At 41.5% G+C, this 19154-nt stretch overlaps 1 protein-coding gene across 11 annotated transcripts in view; it reads right to left on the reverse strand.

The window, feature by feature from the left end:
• PCDH15 (protocadherin related 15) overlaps nt 1-19154 on the reverse strand; it is an 855028-nt gene that overhangs the window by 135808 nt on the left and 700066 nt on the right. For all 11 annotated transcript variants that reach the window (XM_054071964.1, XM_054071953.1, XM_054071963.1 and 8 more), the window contains 2 exons: nt 16003-16131; nt 604-909 (listed from right to left, as the gene is read on the reverse strand). In XM_054071964.1, the coding sequence (XP_053927939.1) occupies nt 604-909; nt 16003-16131 (435 nt within the window). The remainder of the gene's footprint in view (nt 1-603; nt 910-16002; nt 16132-19154) is intronic.

Raw genomic sequence — 19154 nt, forward strand, 5'->3', positions numbered from 1 at the left:
GTCCTTAAAGATCTGCTTATCTTTAAAGATCTAGCTCGTTCCTCAACAATTAACTCTCACCTGTCTGAGTATCCATTACAGTCAGTGAAGAGAAGACAAAGCCTACCAATCTTCAACTGTGTTGCCCTCCAGCTATGTTAGATGACCATCTCGGTACTGGATGTATTGCTTCTGGAAGCAACTGTTTGTCTCCATTAACCATAATGTGAGGGTAGACATCTAAGTTTGACCTAAATGTCTAAATCTGTGGAGATAAAGCTCTCTTTTGCTCCTAATGTAAACAGGTCGAAGTAATACGATGAGCCTTCCAAAACCAATCAAAAGCACTTTAAAAGTGTAAAACAATATTCCAAGAAATGACGACAGCAACGTAGATTTTGTTGTTTATTTTTAATAATCACTCTTATTTCCAAATGAATCTCGGCTTCAAAGTATTTTATGTACCTGTCTAGAGGCCATGCATTTTTCAGTCTGTTAAGTGTCATAACTTCCCCCACTCCCGTTTGCGATCTTTTTCTGCAGACACTGACAATTAAATAAGAACTTGTGTAGCATTGCAGAATATTTAGAAAATATTTTCTTCACTCCATAATGCTTTCTTACCTCTATTTGCAGGAAGACAGTGCCTGGTGGTAGATTTTCGGGCACACAGACAGTGTAGGACGCATTAGTAAAAACAGGGCTGTTGTCATCAATATCCAGTACCTTGATCGCCAAAGTTAGTGTTGAACGGCGGGGATCCACAGCTCCGTCTGTTGCTTCAACAATAAGTTCATAATAGTCCCTCACTTCTCGGTTCAGTTTAACTGCTGTATAAATGCTGCCATTTGATGTAATTCGGAAAAGATTGTTGAAGTTTGCCAAGCTGTAATGAACCTGACCATTAACACCAGCATCTGCATCTGTAGCCTAAAGAAACAGAAAAAAGAACCATGTTTTAACGCACACTTTAAATACAAGAGACATGGAAGGTGGCTAGGGTAATATTCTACAGAGTGCTAATGTCTGTACAGCTCTCCGGCATTTCTTCTTTGCGGCAGCTTGCCTCCCTCTGTTATTTTGCCGAATTAAAAATATCCCCTAGAAACAAATCCCTTAATTTGCAGTGACAAAAGGTAGTTTCTATTGCCTCCTCACTGGACAAAGACAGAGCTGCTCAGCTTTGCACATAAGCAGGAGAGAAACTACGCCCTGGTAAGGCCAAGCCCTTGGATACTCCTATGGAATTCTAGGGAATTTCTATTTTACGCTGTTTGATTCAGGTGTTTCATTGTTGCCCAAATCCCTATGGAGTACATGCTTAGATCAAATATGGATGCAGTCAGTACACAGACACATTAGTAGATATTTTCTTCTCACTTAACATATTTATCACATTTAGTGATATTTTAATCGCTGCTCTCTGAAGAGCTACTTAACTTTCTACAGTTTATCATGTTTTTCAAAACCACAGGTTATCAAATTTCATCCTTATTCTCCACTCAGATGAGGCAGATGATTGCAATAGAAAACTTCAGATTTTTTTTCAATTGATATCTTTGTTCTTGCGTATTGAACTAAGCCTCAAATTTCAGTACCAGCCAATCAATTCTTGCTATTACGTAACTGCCTGGGTAGGGATGGACACAATTAACATGTTTTTTTCTAGAGCTACCAGGCCTTCAACAGAGTTGGAATGTTGACCTGCTATTTTCCCTACTCTTAACTGACTTATGGTGTGATCATTAAGGTTATGTAAATTAAACAAAGGGTATCCTGCGAGCAAGGTGTTTTCATTTATTGGACTTTATAAATGAGGCTGCAGACATCTGGGAAGATTATAAGAGATTTTCATGTTTTGTTTCAGAACAATTGTCAGGAAGTTGCCATGAATGTTTAATTCTGGTGAAGGTGTTTGTTGTAAGACTTAGTAATGAAACCATTTATCTTCCCAGAAATCAATTAAAAGTTAATTAAAATTGTTAATAAGAAAAATTTCACTGTGCTTTCCCCCTGTGCTACATCAATGTGCTAAGCAGTAATAGCTACAACTTCATAATGACCCGTCTATGGATAACACATACTTTTAATTGACATTTTTCAACATAAGGTTGATTTGCGTTGTTTAGAATCAATCCTATTTCCTCTGTAGAAAGAATTGATTGTGGGTAGACGACCTCCTAGATGACATACTGGAAAACCATAAGAAAGCTAGTCAAGAAGAAAGGTTGATACTATACAGGAACAGACATTCAGCCCCTCTGAAATAAAAGTAAAGAATAGGAAATGCAGAGTAAGTTGAAGAACTGCACAAGATACTAACAGCAAGAGTCACCTTCATACGCACAGATCTCCAACACGCGCGTGAGGTCAGACCTTATACGTAGGCTCTAATTTAAGCCAAAGCCATATTACAGCAATTAAATTGATCCTAAACACACAGAGTTAAATCCCAACCAAACAAAAAAAACCCTACTGCCCCATCTAATACTAATCTGAAGTACTACCATCATTGGAAACTGTAAGAACAAATCAGGTTAAATATTTTTCAGTTAAGATTAATTTGGAATAATTTTTTTTACTAGATTTTTTTTTCTTTTTTAGGAAAGCAAATTGAAATTACTTTCAAATATATGGCAAGCTTGACAATTTGGTTCCTAAAAACATGACTGTGTCCTAAACACATTTGTGTGCATAAACATCTTTTCCATATTCTGCAGGACCAATTTGTTTCCAAGCAGAAAAACGGCAAATCTTCATTATTAAATCAAATTAAACTAGTTGTTATAGTACCACCGTAACTGGTTGAGGAGTCAGTCAAAGACATGTGAAGGCAATTTGACATGTCTTAGTCGTGTACTTCCACGGCTCAGGGCAAATTAAAGTTTCAGATACATGTTCTGACCAAACCATCAAATTGCACAGATGAAAGTTTGGTGCACTTTGTCCATTAAAATATCAACCACGTGGATTTTCTGCTTAACTATTAGATAAAAAGAGTTCAGCTTTGCTCCGCATTCCCTGCTCTGTCTGTGGCGCTGCACCAGAGGAAACTCCCGCTCTTGCACACAGCTGCTGCCCCACTGTTTGGACAGCACTTGGTGTTCCTCATCTTTGATGAGCACCACACAGAAGTGCAACCACTGAGGAGAAGGCCAAAACCAAGAAGTTACAAGACACACAAGCACTGTCCAACCTACCTACAGGTGGCTACACAACCCCAAGAAACTTGGGAAGGCCAGAATGTCAGACTTAGTGGCTGCCTTCTCCAGCTGAGACTCCCCGGTCACGCAGCAGATGGGCTTCTGTATCAGTTTTTATTGTGAAAAGAGCTTTAAGAAAATGCTACTATTTTACCAAATCGAATAGTTTTTGCAGTTTGAGATTTCCATTAATTAACATTTTATCACTACGGTCTTGAGAAGAGATAATATATTCTTTATGGATATGAAAGAAAAAAGAATTTAATGCGTTTTCCGAAAGAATCCTATCCCAAGGTTATACAAAATTAAGTCTTTCCACATGGAAATCATTTCACAGAACCCCTCAGAGCCTGTGGGCAGCACCTCCCTGGAGAAGCCCTCTAAGGACTCACTCGTGGTTTGGTTGCTCTCTGGTCTCATTGCAGACATTTCTTTGTATCAAAATGGATGAGGTGACTCCGGAGTCACCCCGCTTTCATCCCCACACTCCGCCCATGACAGGTATTAGCTGGCAGGCACGTAGTACGAGCCTTGAGCGAAAGGTAAGGGAGGAGGAGGTCTGCACAACGAGGGGGTGGGCTTTCAGAAAGCCCTGCTTCAAAAATCAGCCCTGCTTGAACTTCTCACTGCCCTCAAAACAGAGGTCAGCAACACCCCGGTAAATTTAGTATGATTCACCCATTACACACTGAGCTGAATTTCCTGGGAATATAGTTAACAGAGGTGGAGAGATGAAAGCAGACAGTTTCTATATCACCTGAGTCCCACGGGAAGTTCCAAAGAGAAAGCCAAGGAGACTGTGGCAGGACTAAAAGAGGCGAGAGCACATTCTTATGCCCAATGCCTCACACAAGACTTTTCACCACAACTCATCCCACACAAAAACCGTGGTAAGAGTCTTGAAGGTTTAGTTGGTAAAGGGCCACCAGATGACAGCAGATCTTAAAAGGAGCTATGGATCTCTCTGCAGTCAGAAATCTCTTCATAGCCTTGCAAATGTTGCTCCTACAGGAAAGCCAGGCTTTGTAGAGGCAGCATAAACAGCAGGCTGATTGCTGTAGGCAACACAGCTCTCAAAAGCCACACAGGAGACAGACACCACCGAAACTGGGAACAAAAACCAACCAAACATAACAAGAAGGAACCAGCAAAATGAGGGAAATTTCAAAAGTAACAGAAAAGATCCCAAGACGGGACAACAGTGTCACTGCATCTCAAACGCTGGAGGCGGTGGGAATTTCCTCCAGCACCAGTACTGGCTGAGGTGATCTGAGACACAGCGCATGTGCTGTCTGTCACCCCTACTACACTGGGAAGATTTGCAAATGACCCCCTCGCTGGATGCGAGTGAGGATGAAAAAATACTCAACTACAAGAGCTGTGTGGAGGTATCCATCTGCATATTGGATGTTTGGGGTGTACATGTCATCTCATCGCACCCCTTCATTATGTTCCTGGAGTTCACTGGCTCCAGAGCTAATCTCTGAGCCACACGCCTTCAACCACTCTGCCAACCGACAGCAAGACTCAGGCTTGGCTCCCTTCAGAACAAGTTTGATGGTCCTCGGAGTATGACATTCCAGGTCCTGTTTAAGCTTCTGCAGAGACATCGCAGTTACAAATCCGGGCTTCATGGGCTAAACTGGCCCTGTCAGCCTTTCCAGTACAGACACAGAGTACGTGTTTAAAGGACTGAGCTCTGCAGCTGAGCTGCAGCACACCACAAACTCACACCAAGAAACTCTCCCTGATGTTTTGACTCCGTCATCTATTCCTGATGTTTCTAGTCAGTGCTTTCTCCAATTACTTCCCAAAAATCTACCTGCTAGGAGGTATAACAGGATGTCAGCTCTGAGGTCTCCGTAGCACCAGTTCCCTTGTGTGTTTTCAGCTGTAACAATAAGATACAAATCACAAATTTTCCTCTACACTGCACCAACATTCTTAATAATTTCTTCTATTAGATAAGGTCCATTAGGAGTACAACAGCACAAAATTAGCCAGATTCCTTTCACTTCTTCGTTCCACAGTCTCTGTCTCAACCCAGCTTCAATCTCCTGCACGTCACCATGTGTGCATGCATAGGGTATGTGCAGAGCAATTTCCCCACTCCATGATAAGCCAAAGCCGTCAAAGTTGAGGGCAGCACAACTGAGAATCCACATGTGCAAAAACAATCACTCTTCCCTCACCACAGCAGGATGTCGAGACCAGACAACTGAAGAAAGAAACTACTCATTTCTGCCTTGCTTTTCTGCTAGAAGATTCTTGTGTTGCATCCAGCCCTAAACCAAGCCCTCCTTCGCCTCATCCTTGCAGTCACCAAAGGGAAGGAAAGTCTCAGTTCAAGTGCCTGTAGAGGCAGAGCTGGGTAATGAGGAGGAGAGCAAAGGAGCCTGAAGCGCTCCCAGCCATCCCACAAGTGCTACTGCAACACCCGACCTCCCACCCATCATAGTACCCCTACATACCCCAACAATAAGACCTTATCGCTCTCTACAACTACCTAAAAGGAGGTTGCAGGGAGGTGGGTGTTGGTCTCTTCTCCCAAGTGACAGGTGATAGGACAAAAGGGAATGGTCTCAAGCTGCTTCAGGGGAGGTTCTTCAGCAAAAGAGTTCTCAAGCACTGGCAGAGGCTCCCCAGGGAGGGGGTTGGGTCACCTTCCCTGGAGGTGTTTAAAAGGTGGGTAGATGAGGTGCTTGGGATATGATTTAGTAGTAGACAGGTACGGTTGGAGTTGATGTTCTCAAAGGTCTTTTCCAACCTAATGATTCTATGAACATCTGTCAACACCTTCTGGTGCTCCATCACTTGCAATGACATGCAACACACTGGTAAATCTGGATAGGAAAGTAAGCTGATTCTGCTGTTCTGAGTAAAAGAAGGATTCAGAACCTTCCCTCTGCACACTCAGAGGTTTTCCTCTGTTGTTACTGAAAGTGGCTCAAGCAGCCTGTTAGGGAAATTTATTGCACCAGTGTTACACAAATGAAGAACTCATAAATTGACTAAAATCAAAGTGGCCCAACCAAAGGGCTTTTGTCAGCACAGAGGACCCTGCTTATCACAGGGCTAGGATAATTTATTTTCTTTAAGCTGAGAGCATCTGCAAGACTATAAATCAGACATAAGAAGAGAAAACAAAACACTACCATGCTGACTGGCTCCTCTCGCCAATGCTGCAAGAGATGTAAAGATGAGATGCTCGTTTCTACCTCTCCCATCTCATTATGTTCATTCAGAATTAGGAAAAGGATGTTTCTCCGAGCAGGCTCTAGGAACTACTGCTGCTATTCTAGTAACTCCTCAGATCTACGCAAGTACTCTCACTTCCATTTCTCACGGGGCTTATAAAGTACTGCATGATAAAATAAACCTGGAAACGTAGGAATATAAATCAATCATTATCTTATTTCCTGGAAAATACATCCCACATTTACTGGAGATACTATAATCTACACAACAATAGCCTTTATCTGTTGTGGTAAGTTTAATTTCGCATTATCAGCTATGCTTCTACATTACTAAGAAACCCTCATGGACATAAACCAAACGTGTTCCAGAGAAACAAATTATCTTCCCCTGCCTCAAACGGCTTGAAAATAAAATTCTTGGGGATCTGAATTACCAAAACATCTCTTGAAGGATCATTAACTCTGAAATATAATGATAACTGCTTAAATGCCAACAATATTAATTATATCATTACCATTCTTTTCAAAAGAAACCGCCTACTAATATCCACAACTCTTGCTCACAATGGGTAACAACAGGATTTAAGCAGGTTAATTGGAGGTTTATGCTTGAACTGCTGGAGCCAGAAAATAAGGCAAAAAAAGGCAGTGTGTTGTCATTCTTACTTGCCTGTAAAGCAGAGGCAAACCCGACAGGCTTCCCTTCACCAAAGCAGCAAGCTGAAAAGCTTCTCAGGGACAACTTTGCCACCAACCCAACTTCCTCCAGATTAATTTTTCCTTCAGGTCTTCTTCAGGGACAGAAGTTCCTCATGATCCATGGCCAATCCAACAAAACCCCAGGTGTCCGATAGCCTCGTTAGTATTCCAGCAAACACTGTAGCGTGAGGGAGGGGTACAAATGTGCTGGAGGATACAAAGGATGCTGTTGGTGGGAGTTGGGTTATTATTTCCATAGATGATAATGGGATTGTTTTTTATTATTATGAGTTAATTTTTTTTATTACTAGGGGTTTAGAAGATTTGCAAGCCCCTCAATTGCCTCAAACAGCAAATCAAGTGTGGGTGGGAGTGCTAAATTGGATTTTGCGCTTGCTTTTCAGGGAGATTACTGTTTGTGCTCATAGGACAAATTTAACATTCTCCCACATGCAGCAGAAGATCACAAATATCTGGAGCATTTCTGATCTTTTGGCATTTATTTAAAAATATTTTAAGGAGGGAAGATTAGTCACCCACAAAAGTTTGGGATTTTTCTTTGATGCTCTATTTCAGAAAGACTTTCTCTCTTTCATTTCTTTTTGCCTGCTTTTACAGTCTTTCATTTCTCTATTTCACTCCTTACATGCTCCAAGCAAAGGAAAACATTAGAATGCACCAACTGTTTTGAAAGATTTGTCACCTGGACTCAAAATAATGTCAGAAAAAGTAAGGAAACAAGGAAATACTTTTGTCCTCCCAGTGTTGTCAGCAGTTTCACACATACTTCTCTCTTATTTCACACAGTTAGATTAATAAATCATGCTCCTAAACACACATGGTAATACTCACTTGCAGCTCAAAAACCTACTAGAGTTCATTTCAGAACTTCCTTCAGAAGTGACATTTACATTACATTATTCGTATAAAGAAAAAAGAAAAAAAACCGCTCTTCTACAGACTTGCATGATTAAAGGACTGCCAGTTTTGGATAAATTTCAAATTAAGAAACGATATAGTGCTTTTATTCTGCTTTCATGCTCAACTGAAAGTATACAGAAGGCTTTTCAACTTACTTGATTCTGCTACATAATTTCTGATGTGCCACAAAACTTATTACATTGCAAGAAGAGACAGAGTTATAATGTGATAAGTTAAATGTTCTGAAATATTGGCCTGCAAAAAAATGACTTGATGAAGAAAAATGATATAAAGAATATACAATAAAAGTGGACATTGTAATATCCAAGGGCAAATTCAGTGATCTGCCACTGGCAGTGCAATTGGGTGTAACTGGTCTCAGAAAATTGGGACAGGCAAAAAAACCTCAGGAGCAGCACCTCAAATTTTGGCTATCTTGAAATCTTGAGGCAATTCCTACCTCTTCAAGGCCAAATGCAAGGTCGTAAGGCCAAGTGCAAGGTCCTACACCTGGGCCAGGGCAATCTCTGGTTTCAATACAGGATGCAGGATGATGTGATTGAGAGCAGCCTTGAAGACAAGGACTTCGAGGGGTGCTCATTGATGAGAAGCTCAATGTGAGGCAGCAAAGTGTGCTCGCAGCCCAGAGGCCAACCGTGTCCTGGGCTGCATCCAAAGAAAAATGGCCAGCAGGGAGGGAGGGGATTCTGCCCCTCTATTCCTCTCTGTGAGACCTCACCTGGAGTGTTGTATCCAGTTCTGGAATCCTCAATGTAAAAAGGAGATGGAGCTGTTGGAATGGGACCAGAGGAGGTTACAAAGATGGTCGGAGGGCTGGAGCACCTTCCCTAAGAGGACAGGCTGAGAGAGTTGGGGTTGTTCAGCCTGGAGAAGAGAAGGCTCCGAGGAGACCTTAGAGCAGCTTCCAGTACCTGAAGGGGCTACAAGAAGCCTGGGGAGGGGCTGTTCACAAAGGCGTGTGGGGATAGGACGAGAGGCAATGGGTATAAACTGGAGAGGGGCAGATTTAGACTGGACATTAGGAGGAAATTCTTCACGATGAGAGTGGTGAGGCCCTGGCCCAGGTTGCCCAGGGAAACTGTGTCTGCCCCATCCCTGGAGGTGTTCCAGGCCAGGTTGGATGGGCCTTGGGCACCTGATCCAGTGGGAGGTGTCCCTGTCCATGGCAGGGGGTGGAACTGGATGAACTTTAAGGTCTCTTCCAACCCAAACTATTCTATGATTCTGTGATTCTCTAAGAGAACTATTGCCCTCCCCCCACATGCTTTTGAAAAACACCACAGGTTTGGTGTCTATCCTTCAGGAAGTATTCAAAAGTATCCTATTGAACTACCAAGTCATACCAGTTTACAATTTTTCTGGTAACTACACTTAAGAGTAATTTGTTAGGGTAAAGGTAGCACACAACAAATTTTGAAATGCTGACATATTTTAGCCTCTAAACAAGATGGGAAAATCTCTGAGAATTACTTTTGCAGTCAAAGCTAATGCCAGTGCATCTGGAGGGTTAGTTCAGAAACCAATTAAATGTAACTCTGAGTAAAACTACACAGTAAGAACAGTTAAATGCTACAAGCAAACATAAATTAAAATAAATGAAAATTGGAAAGCTTATGGCTGCAAACACATGACTGAATGGACCCAGAAACCTCCTATAAAAGTTAATCACATCGTAAGACTTAAAAATAGACAAGCTCTCTTTAGTCTGGCATGCAACCAAATCCTACATTTAGAGACTTGCACTGCCTGTTCTCACTTGAAAGACGGTTACAGATTTTACTTCTATGATGAGTATGTTCTTTGGCAATGACATGATCGAGTAATTCAGACATTAAGCCAATGGCTATACATACTAGCAGAAATAAAACGCAAAGCTTTCTGTATCGCAGATGAAATATATTTATATTGTTTAAAATATCCACATTTAGCTGGACTCCAAAACATTTATCTAATAACACGAATCCATTTTAAAGCTATTTTTGTCATTTGTCTAGACTGCTGGCTCTCCTCATATGCCCGCCTAATTACAGAACATTAGGATTGGAATCAGTGCTGGAACGTATCAGCCAACATCTGGATTTGAAGCTACTTATCTCACCGGTCATGCTCTTAAAACGCTCTGCGTTGTGTTCTGTTGTCTCCCCTTGTTCTCAGAGGAATATTTGAAGGAAATTAGTGTTCTTCTATCAATTACAGATATTGAGGCCACAAGGTCTGAGTATTAGAAAAAAGTTAGACACCTGAAATTCATCACAAGAACACTCCCCAACTACTTTGACCAAGTAGTCTTCAAAGAAGTGATCACTGATCTTGACAATTGTTCAAGCCAATATAAAAAATACAGGCAAATAAACTCTCCAGTACTTGGGGTTTTGAGTACTTTTGAGTTTTAGAAAGCAATCATCCTTTATCACAGTGCTGGACACAAGGGGACATAATTCCATCAGTCATGGGTGACGAGGCAAGAGTTGGTTACAGAATTTACTTCCCATCTCCATGCACATGGATAACATTTCCCAGCAATCTTATGCACATTCTACTACTTTCCAAGAACTAATTTTAATGTTGTTAGGAACTTCACAACGGCCAAATCTCCACTAACTGGGACAGCCCCAGTTGTCTGTCTGACCTTGCATTCTTTAGATAGGAGAGTGAAACAAAACCCAAAGATTATTACAGGATAAGACACATATCATACTCAACACAAGATGCTATCATTTCTCAAGAGAACAGTGTCTGGAAGAACAGTGTCCGGAAAAACATCGCTTGAAAAAGCATGCTATCAGATTATCTGTAACTTTCAAAAAATACAGTTACTTAAATGAGATTAGTTTTATAACTACTTAAATGAGATTTAACTCATTTAAACTACTTGAGCTTAAACCAGAATATTCCACTTTTTGCAGTAGTAACTACTTTGGTCTCAGCTGTCTTACAGTTTTGTCTTGCTTTGTGCTGTGGTGGAGATGCTACAGGATATCTACCACAGGTATGAATTTACATTTAATATGCAAACAGCAATTCACTTCTTTTCATGTCCCTGTTTCCCCCTGATACCAACATGTTCATGCTGGAGATTTCAAATAGTGCTGAGCAGTGGCACAATAATATGCCTAAGATAAACAAACAACACATGCGCGAGACAGAATCTGGGTAAATACAAAATCCAGATAAATAGAAACTGCATTTAAGTGATTTGTTTGCTCTCCTGGGCCCCAACAGGTCAACAGCTTCTTCTTAACCACAAACTGTAGCTCTAAGGTCTCTAAGAAACTTCTCTGGATTGACTTTCGTTGAACAAGAACACAAACCTGTTTGCACACTATGCAGTCGATACACTGATCCCCACCTAAATTTCATTCCACTTTTTAAGCTCCTATTCACCCGGTGTGGATGAACAGTACACCACACAGCGTTAATTGCTCAGATGCTCTGTCTTCAGTGGGACCTCAGCTGGTTTAGACTGCAACAGACAATAAGGTGTTTGAATTTCATTTTCAAGTTTCCCATTTGAAGCCTTTGTTGAGAACTTCATTCAGCAATTCTCCTCCCGTCTTGCCAGGGGATCCCCGTGATCAGACATGAAAGAACCGCAGGGAATCTCATACACTTCCAACTGCCCTAATTTAGACAACACTGAGGAAAATAAAAGTGATTTGACAAACACCCGCTACACTTTCAGCCTTATCCTTTCTGGCTTTTGTTCTTTTAATCTTCAGTATGCTACTCGAACCCCTACAGGAAGCTCACGCCTTCAGGAACTCCAGCTGGCAGATGCAGAGCCACTGGAGTGGTGGAGGGAGAGCACTTCAGTGTCAATATTGCCTCCTTGTCCGTAACAAGTCCTTCTCAGCGCTACAGACTTGGGGAAGAATGGCTGGAGAGCTGCATGGAAGAGAAGGACGTGGGGGTGCTGGTTGACAGCCGACTGAACATGAGCCAGCAGTGTGCCCAGGTGGCCAAGAAGGCCAACGGCATCTTGGCTTGGATCAGAAATGGGGTCACCAGCAGGTCCAGGGAGGTGATTCTCCCTCTGTACTCGGCACTGGTGAGACCGCACCTTGAGTACTGTGTTCAGTTCTGGACCCCTCACCACAAGAAGGATGTTGAGGCTCTGGAGTGTGTCCAGAGAAGAGCAACGAAGCTGGTGAGGGGCTGGAGAACAAGTCTGACGAGGAGCGGCTGAGAGAGCTGGGGTTGTTTAGCCTGGAGAAGAGGAGGCTGAGGGGAGACCTTATTACTCTCTACAACTACCTGAAAGGAGGTTGTGGAGAGGAGGGAGCTGGGCTCTTCTCCCAAGTGACAGGGGACAGGACAAGGGGGAATGGCCTGAAGCTCCGTCAGGGGAGGTTCAGGTTGGATATCAGAAAAAAATTCTTCACAGTAAGAGTCATTGGGTACTGGAACAGCTGCCCAGGGAGGTGGTGGAGTCGCCTTCCCTGGAGGTGTTTAAGGAACGGGTGGATGAAGTGCTGAGGGACATGGTTTAGGGAGTGTTAGGAATGGTTGGACTCGATGATCCAATGGGTCCTTTCCAACCTTGTGATTCTGTGATTCTGTGATTCTCTCTTCAAGATCTTTCACTGTCCTGGTTCTTTGTTTCCTTGGGAACAAATTCCCCAACGTTACCTAAGCCCCTGTGGGAATCCCTTCTTAGGTCCAACTCCCCCAGTCCAAACAAGGCAGAGCACACAGCTCTCTCGTCTGTGGCAGGAGTCATTCATGGCAGCATTTCACCGATTTTATAGCCAGAACTGCTTGTACCCTTACCTGTACTATGGGAGAGGGGGCAAAAAGGGGGTGTGAATGCGAATCATCGCTTGTTCAGAGGAACAAATGAGCAGGAAACTGAGATGAATTTTTGCAGTCTCCAGAGAGGGAAGAAAGAGAAAGTCCATACAGAAAATGAAGAACAAGGAAAGAAATTTCAACAGCTTTTCATAGCTTTTCAGGCTACTTCTAACATTTTAATTCAAATACTGATAAATTTGTTACAGCTTTATCTTTCTACTAATTGACACAGCATATAGCCCCAGATAGACCAGCATTCCCATCGCTTCAACTGGCAAGTGTAAAAAAGAATTAAAAAAAGCAGAAAAAAAAGCAGGTGCTGCTAAGAATCAAACCATATGATAACTGATTTCTGAGGGTTTTGTATGAAGAAAATGGATTTCAGTATAAAATACATTCAAATAGTAAGCCAATTAGAATTACGAACCCTCCTTCCTGTCATCGCCAAAGATGATCATGATATTTGCCTTTCCCTAGCCATTAAGAACACCACTCCTAGGCACCTTTCAAAGATGAGAGCACATCCCCGCAGCGACACCAGCCAATGCACAGTGCCTTCCCATCCATCCCGTCTGCTCCAGCCATGTCTGTGGGTTTTATTTCCTTAGGCCACCCATAACTTCATCCTCTGCTACTGTGGGTAATGCTTTTCTTCCGCAGTGGAAAGGGATCAGGCACCCGAGTGCCCTGATACCAAACCTTACCAGAATAAAACCTCCTGAGGCATTCAAGTGGCTGACCACCTTTTCCGTGTCCTTCATCGCTAGGTCCTGTGCCTGAACAAGCAGCAGTGCCCATGTCTTCTTGTGTCTTACGATAAAAATCTCCTGCTACACTTCCCCCCGTGCGAAACGGAATCCACAATTCAAAAGGAAAAAGGACGTCACAAAACCTGTTTCTTTTTTAAAACAATATTACTGCTCACTTTGATGGATTTCACGTTTCTGTTTGCAACGAATATAGTAAAAGACATTCTAAAAAGCAGCCTTGCCAGTCAGCATCTTAATTCTTGGTAGAGAAAACACATGATGCAATATTCTTTTACCACGCTATTTTCAAGTAAAAAAGGCCTTTATATTTTAACCACGTCACAGCTTCTACAGAAAATGTATTCCAATAGACACTTCTCCCGTGCCTACTGTGGTTCTAACGTATCGTGAAGCACAACACCACATCAAAATCTATTTAAGTTTTAAAAGGAGAATATCCACAAACCACACAGCTACACCTAAATGCTCATCATCCCTACTTCAATAATCCCACCGAAGGCAGAAAAAAATTCCAAATGCCCAGAGGGCTCTTTTCTATATTATTTACTTATGTTTGTGAGAACGAAACACTGGAAACCACATCAAATATTTGTGCTATAAGACAAAACTTCTTCCATTCAGAGGTCGGGAATTAGGACTTGGTGGTAAACTTGACAATAAATGTTATCACCAGATCTGTCGTTCCACAACTAGAAATAAGCTATCACAAGGTTTCATTAAATATTTTCGTTTCAACACAAGTTAGAAATTATACTAATTTATAAGATAGAGAAGTTGTGTTGCAATAACTTGTTTTATTTTATAGTTCCATCTAAGCTAAAGATAGATCCAATCTAGTGTTTAAGAAGATTATTACACCTTGAGGGCACCCAGCAAAATACAAAATCAATTTTGAAGATATTTGGTACTGATTCGAAATATCATGCCTGCAGATTTTGGATGCAAAATGAAAAATGACCACATAAGATGAACACAGTGACAAAACCCAGAGAAATAACTTATTGATTTATGGAACCTGATTTAATCGCAGGGATCCTAATTTCTGTATGTCCAAGGCTTCAAAACAGCCTTTGAAGTGGCTGATATTTCAGTCTAGCATAACAAAACTGAGCTTTAGGAAAACTGTATTCTTCATCAATGCTGACAGACGTTATATTCCTTGAAAACCACAGGGAAGTGAGGCCAGCTGCCGAGCAGCACCCACCTTTAATGGTACCAGGTTGAGCGGTACGCAGAGCACAGACGGACGCAGAAGCGCTTCAGTATAAGTGCAAACCGAGCTGTACTGGAGAGGCCTACAAAACCTCAACTACAATTGGAACGAAATCAAACTTTCTGAATAAGTAACAAAATCAGAAAGAAACGCAAACATATCTCAAAGAAGTATTTTTTTTCAATTTAGAAGTACCAGAGTGACGTTCGCTTAATCACAAAATTAACAAGAAAGATGATAGATGAGAAACACTGATGGTTGTCTTACTGGATAGCATAAATTTGGAAGCAAGCATGGCTGTTACGATTGTATGCTGCCCAATACAGTTCCCATGTGAGCCAAAACATCCTATTCTTTCTAAAGGTGCTGCTAAACCAGCAGTTAAGGAGCTCAATTTTCTATTTATATGGTTGTTTCAGGAAAGGCAGGTAGATTTTTCACCTAAATTCCTGAAAAAAACATGCTTCCAAATTTATCTTATAGCTACAGCTTATATTGCATCCAACCTCTGTGTTTAGGAAATAGAAACATTATATTCACTAGTTCAAAAAAACCCCAGCTTATACTTTTTTCTTTCAGTTAGGAAAAACTGACTCTGCCAAAAAGAAGCGACGCATATCCCCGGTGACAGAATCTGCTTTCAGTAGTCCAGAAGACCCATATAAGTTCTAAAAATTTACACTGCTTTAAATCACTCAAATTAACAATACCCCAAGCACAGTGTGTTATTATGACAGGTAATCAATTATTTCAATTAACTGTTTTTCCAATCAATGGCCTTAAAATACTCTAGATGTGTGACAGTTTTATACACATAGGCATCACTTTTTCAGTATGTTGGAAAAAAATTTTGAAAGAAATCAGTAGGAGTATAAAAACGTGGCACTAAAGTTGTAACACCATAAATTTGCTATAATCAAGCTTTTACAGTGGTGTGTGTCTTCAAAAACATTTTTAATGTGCTCTTTTTAAATGAGAAAGCCTTTTCAGCTATAAGCATAGAGAAGAAAAGAATCAGTTCTGTATTTTAAAGTCCAAAAGATGGCTTTGTTAGCATAAATGATTCTGACAAAGGGCAGTTCATATTTAGATCTAAGACATTTTGATATAAGTTTGTCTACAGTACCATTATTTTGTGCTCTTACTAATAGTCTGGACAGTTCGGGTAACAAAAGAAACAATTTAACCCTTCACAGTTGATAACTTACCCTTACTTGACCAACAAATGCATTGGCTTCCTCTTCCTGTACAGACAGGTTTCTAGGTAGAAACATATCAAACACCGGTCCGTTGTCATTTACATCCGTCACCACTATATTAACAGTTGCAGTTGAGGTCTATGGAGAAAGAACTTTATGAACAAATTATCTTTATTTTACAGTTTCACACATGACAACTGATCAGCAACCTGCTGCTACTTCTGCCAGTTTAGAATCACAGCTAAACAGATGATCCGGTTTTGCATCTTTTTGTGAAACAGGAAGCATTATTCATTTGAAGAGTTTATTTTTACTTTTCTGATAAGACAAAACAGGCTCAAGACTGAAAAACGTATTAGCATTGCAGAAAGGACATCAGATATCTTTTTTTTTTATATGGTATTTTAAGGGGTAGCGTATCTTCCATTCTGAGCCCTATAACTCTGGAAAGAAATTACCAATTTTACTAATCAAAATATGCTACTGTGTTGATTAGCTTAGATGATTAGTCAGCCTCTTAGCTGGCACAATCACGCTGCCCCCACTCACATGGTGAGCTGAGCTAGCCTTAGCTCAGAATTTCCGCACCAGCCCTCACCCACATCCTGCTGACATGCTATTAAGCATTAGGGCATAAACTTTAACACAGGGAGAGGTGCCTACTGGGAACAGCATAATTAACTATATTTAACTGACATAAAATTTCAACAAAATACGTCTGTGCTCCCCACTGAAATTTTCTACCTAGATCTAAGCCGCTGGAGAGTGACACCTTGTTTGCAGATCTTCACAGCTCGAGTTGAGTCCCTTTTTATTGGTCTGACATAGCGAGTGTTTCAGACACTAAATACCACATTATAGTATTTAATACATTGTTGTATTTTAAATCAATTCAGGACATGCTACCACCTTTGCTATCAGAGATACTTCTATTCCATCAGTTCAAATCTAGCAGAGCAGCAAGTACCACTGCAGAGCGTAGCAGCAGGTCTACTGCAGGTTAAGATCATCGGTAGAAACAGGATATATTGGCTAACGCCAGCTCCTTCATGCAGTCTGTTAGTTTAGAATATGACTGAGTGTGGACATAGAATCATAGACTAGTTTGGGTTGGGAGGGACCTTAAAGATCATCCAGTTCCAACCGCTCTGCCATGGGCAGGGACACCTCCCACTGGATCAGGTGCCCAAGGCCCATCCAACCTGGCCTGGAACACCTCCAGGGATGGGGCAGCCACAGCTTCCCTGGGCAACCTGGGCCAGGGCCTCACCACCCTCACGGTGAAGAAATTCTTCCTAAGATATCTTTTAACTCCTCTCTTCCTCAAGTTGAACAGTTTTTGCACTGAGATGAAATACCTCTGTCTGAGCCTCATGAATTTAAGCACTGCGGCATGAGCAACAACAACATGCCTTTGTTTCATACCCTCTAACTGTGGATGAGCTGAGACTAATCACGCGCGCTTCCATGGCCTGTGACACAGCTTGCAAAGAGAAGGAATGAGTGCTACCCTTCATCCACTGGGAAAAAGAGCAGCACTACAGGGCAAAAATCTTGGTAAGGAAGACTGAAATTGTCCACCAGCAAAGCCTTTGATTGCAAGAACAGAGAAGCAGAGGCACAGGCAGTGCAGGGAGCCTACGGCATCTTCCGCAGGAGCAAGACACGTGACAGAAAGTGCTGTAAGCTGATGCCGATGCCGTGGTGGAGCAGTGGATGGGCAGGCTGACCTGTGCCATAACATGGTGTCATTAGCCTGTGAAGGCTTCCCTCGGTGTTTTATTTATTTCATGTGCAAAGAAAATAAAATTCTTTCATTTTATAAACACTGTCTGTGAGAAAAATACAGAGAGAGAGGCAGATGCTAGAAAGAAAGTTTCACACTGATGCCTCACTGCTGCGGATGGCTGATGTTGGCTATCCAGACTGTGTGACAGTAATATTTATAATGATGCCTACGTCGCAGCCACTGCTGCTGTGCGGCGTAAACCTAAGCAGTGTCTTCAATCAGCTTGCCTGTGCTGTGTATCGGTGTCTTCTGACACCGAGATACTTTGCATCAAGCTACATGGGAGAAATCGAAACAACAGCTCTCCACGGCGGGGATGAAAATGTCCTTTGCTCTAGGCACAAGGTTTTGTTAGAAAGTGCCACCTCACCGGTTTCACAAGGAAACCTGTAATTGTCATTCTTTAAAAAAGAAAAACAAAAAAGTCTGAATATAAACCTGCACCTTTGTATGTCTCTTCTGAAACACCTTCTCGTGTTCAGACCAATCAGAACTGGGAAAACTAGAAAAGTAGTTTAAGTTAGCTTAGTTTTGCAATAAAAAAAAGAAAGTTTGTGGGGATTTTATTAGAAGGGAGAGAGAGGTAGGAGACGTTTGAAGTTCTTTCCTCACTCTTCTGTCATCTAAGAATTTTAGTAGTTTTCAAATTGATGGCAATACTTTTGCTCTTCTTAAGCATCCTACCTTATCTGCCAGTCGGTACGGTGAAACAGGACAGTGCTCTGCTTGTTGTAGAGCCTCAAGGCGTGCTGAAACTTTTACTTATGAATTAAAAAAGTGATATTTTTGCAAAGGAATAATATTTTATTGAGATGCCAAACTATTTCATAAAATAAAGTTTTCTGTCCTTCCTAAACTTCCAAGGGCACTAAAATAAGATCCTGTAAGAAGAACAAAAAATGCATCCTCATTTTTATCCTAGTCCAAATTGAACAAACTATCAAAAGTGGATGCTTTCAGTGGCACTGAAAGGAGCGTTCATAACAAGCTCTGTGTTAGCAGCTTTGCCCTTGTGTTCTCTTCCCTTGAATCGGTAACAAGCTCTGAAACTGAGACGGAATGCCCCACTGATGGAGCAATGCCAGTCTTCCCCACGAAGTGGTACTCAGCTGGCCTCCTTTAGTTCTTCGAGGTGCACAGAGCAGCAGTCACGCCACTAACGTTAGCAACTGCTATAATCAAAGATTATTAAATAAAATCAACATTTTTATAGCCTCATTAAACAGCTCCAAAGATTTGCTTAAGCTCTCTGCAAGTCACAGCTTAAAAATGATGTGCTGTTCCAAAATCACTTTTATTTGGCAACTGGAATAAATTACAGTGGCTTTTCCAGAACAACAGCACGGAGCAGTATTGGTAACATCATGATCAT

The sequence above is a fragment of the Cuculus canorus genome, chromosome 7 (genome assembly GCF_017976375.1).
Source record: "Cuculus canorus isolate bCucCan1 chromosome 7, bCucCan1.pri, whole genome shotgun sequence".
NCBI lineage: Eukaryota > Metazoa > Chordata > Aves > Cuculiformes > Cuculidae > Cuculus > Cuculus canorus.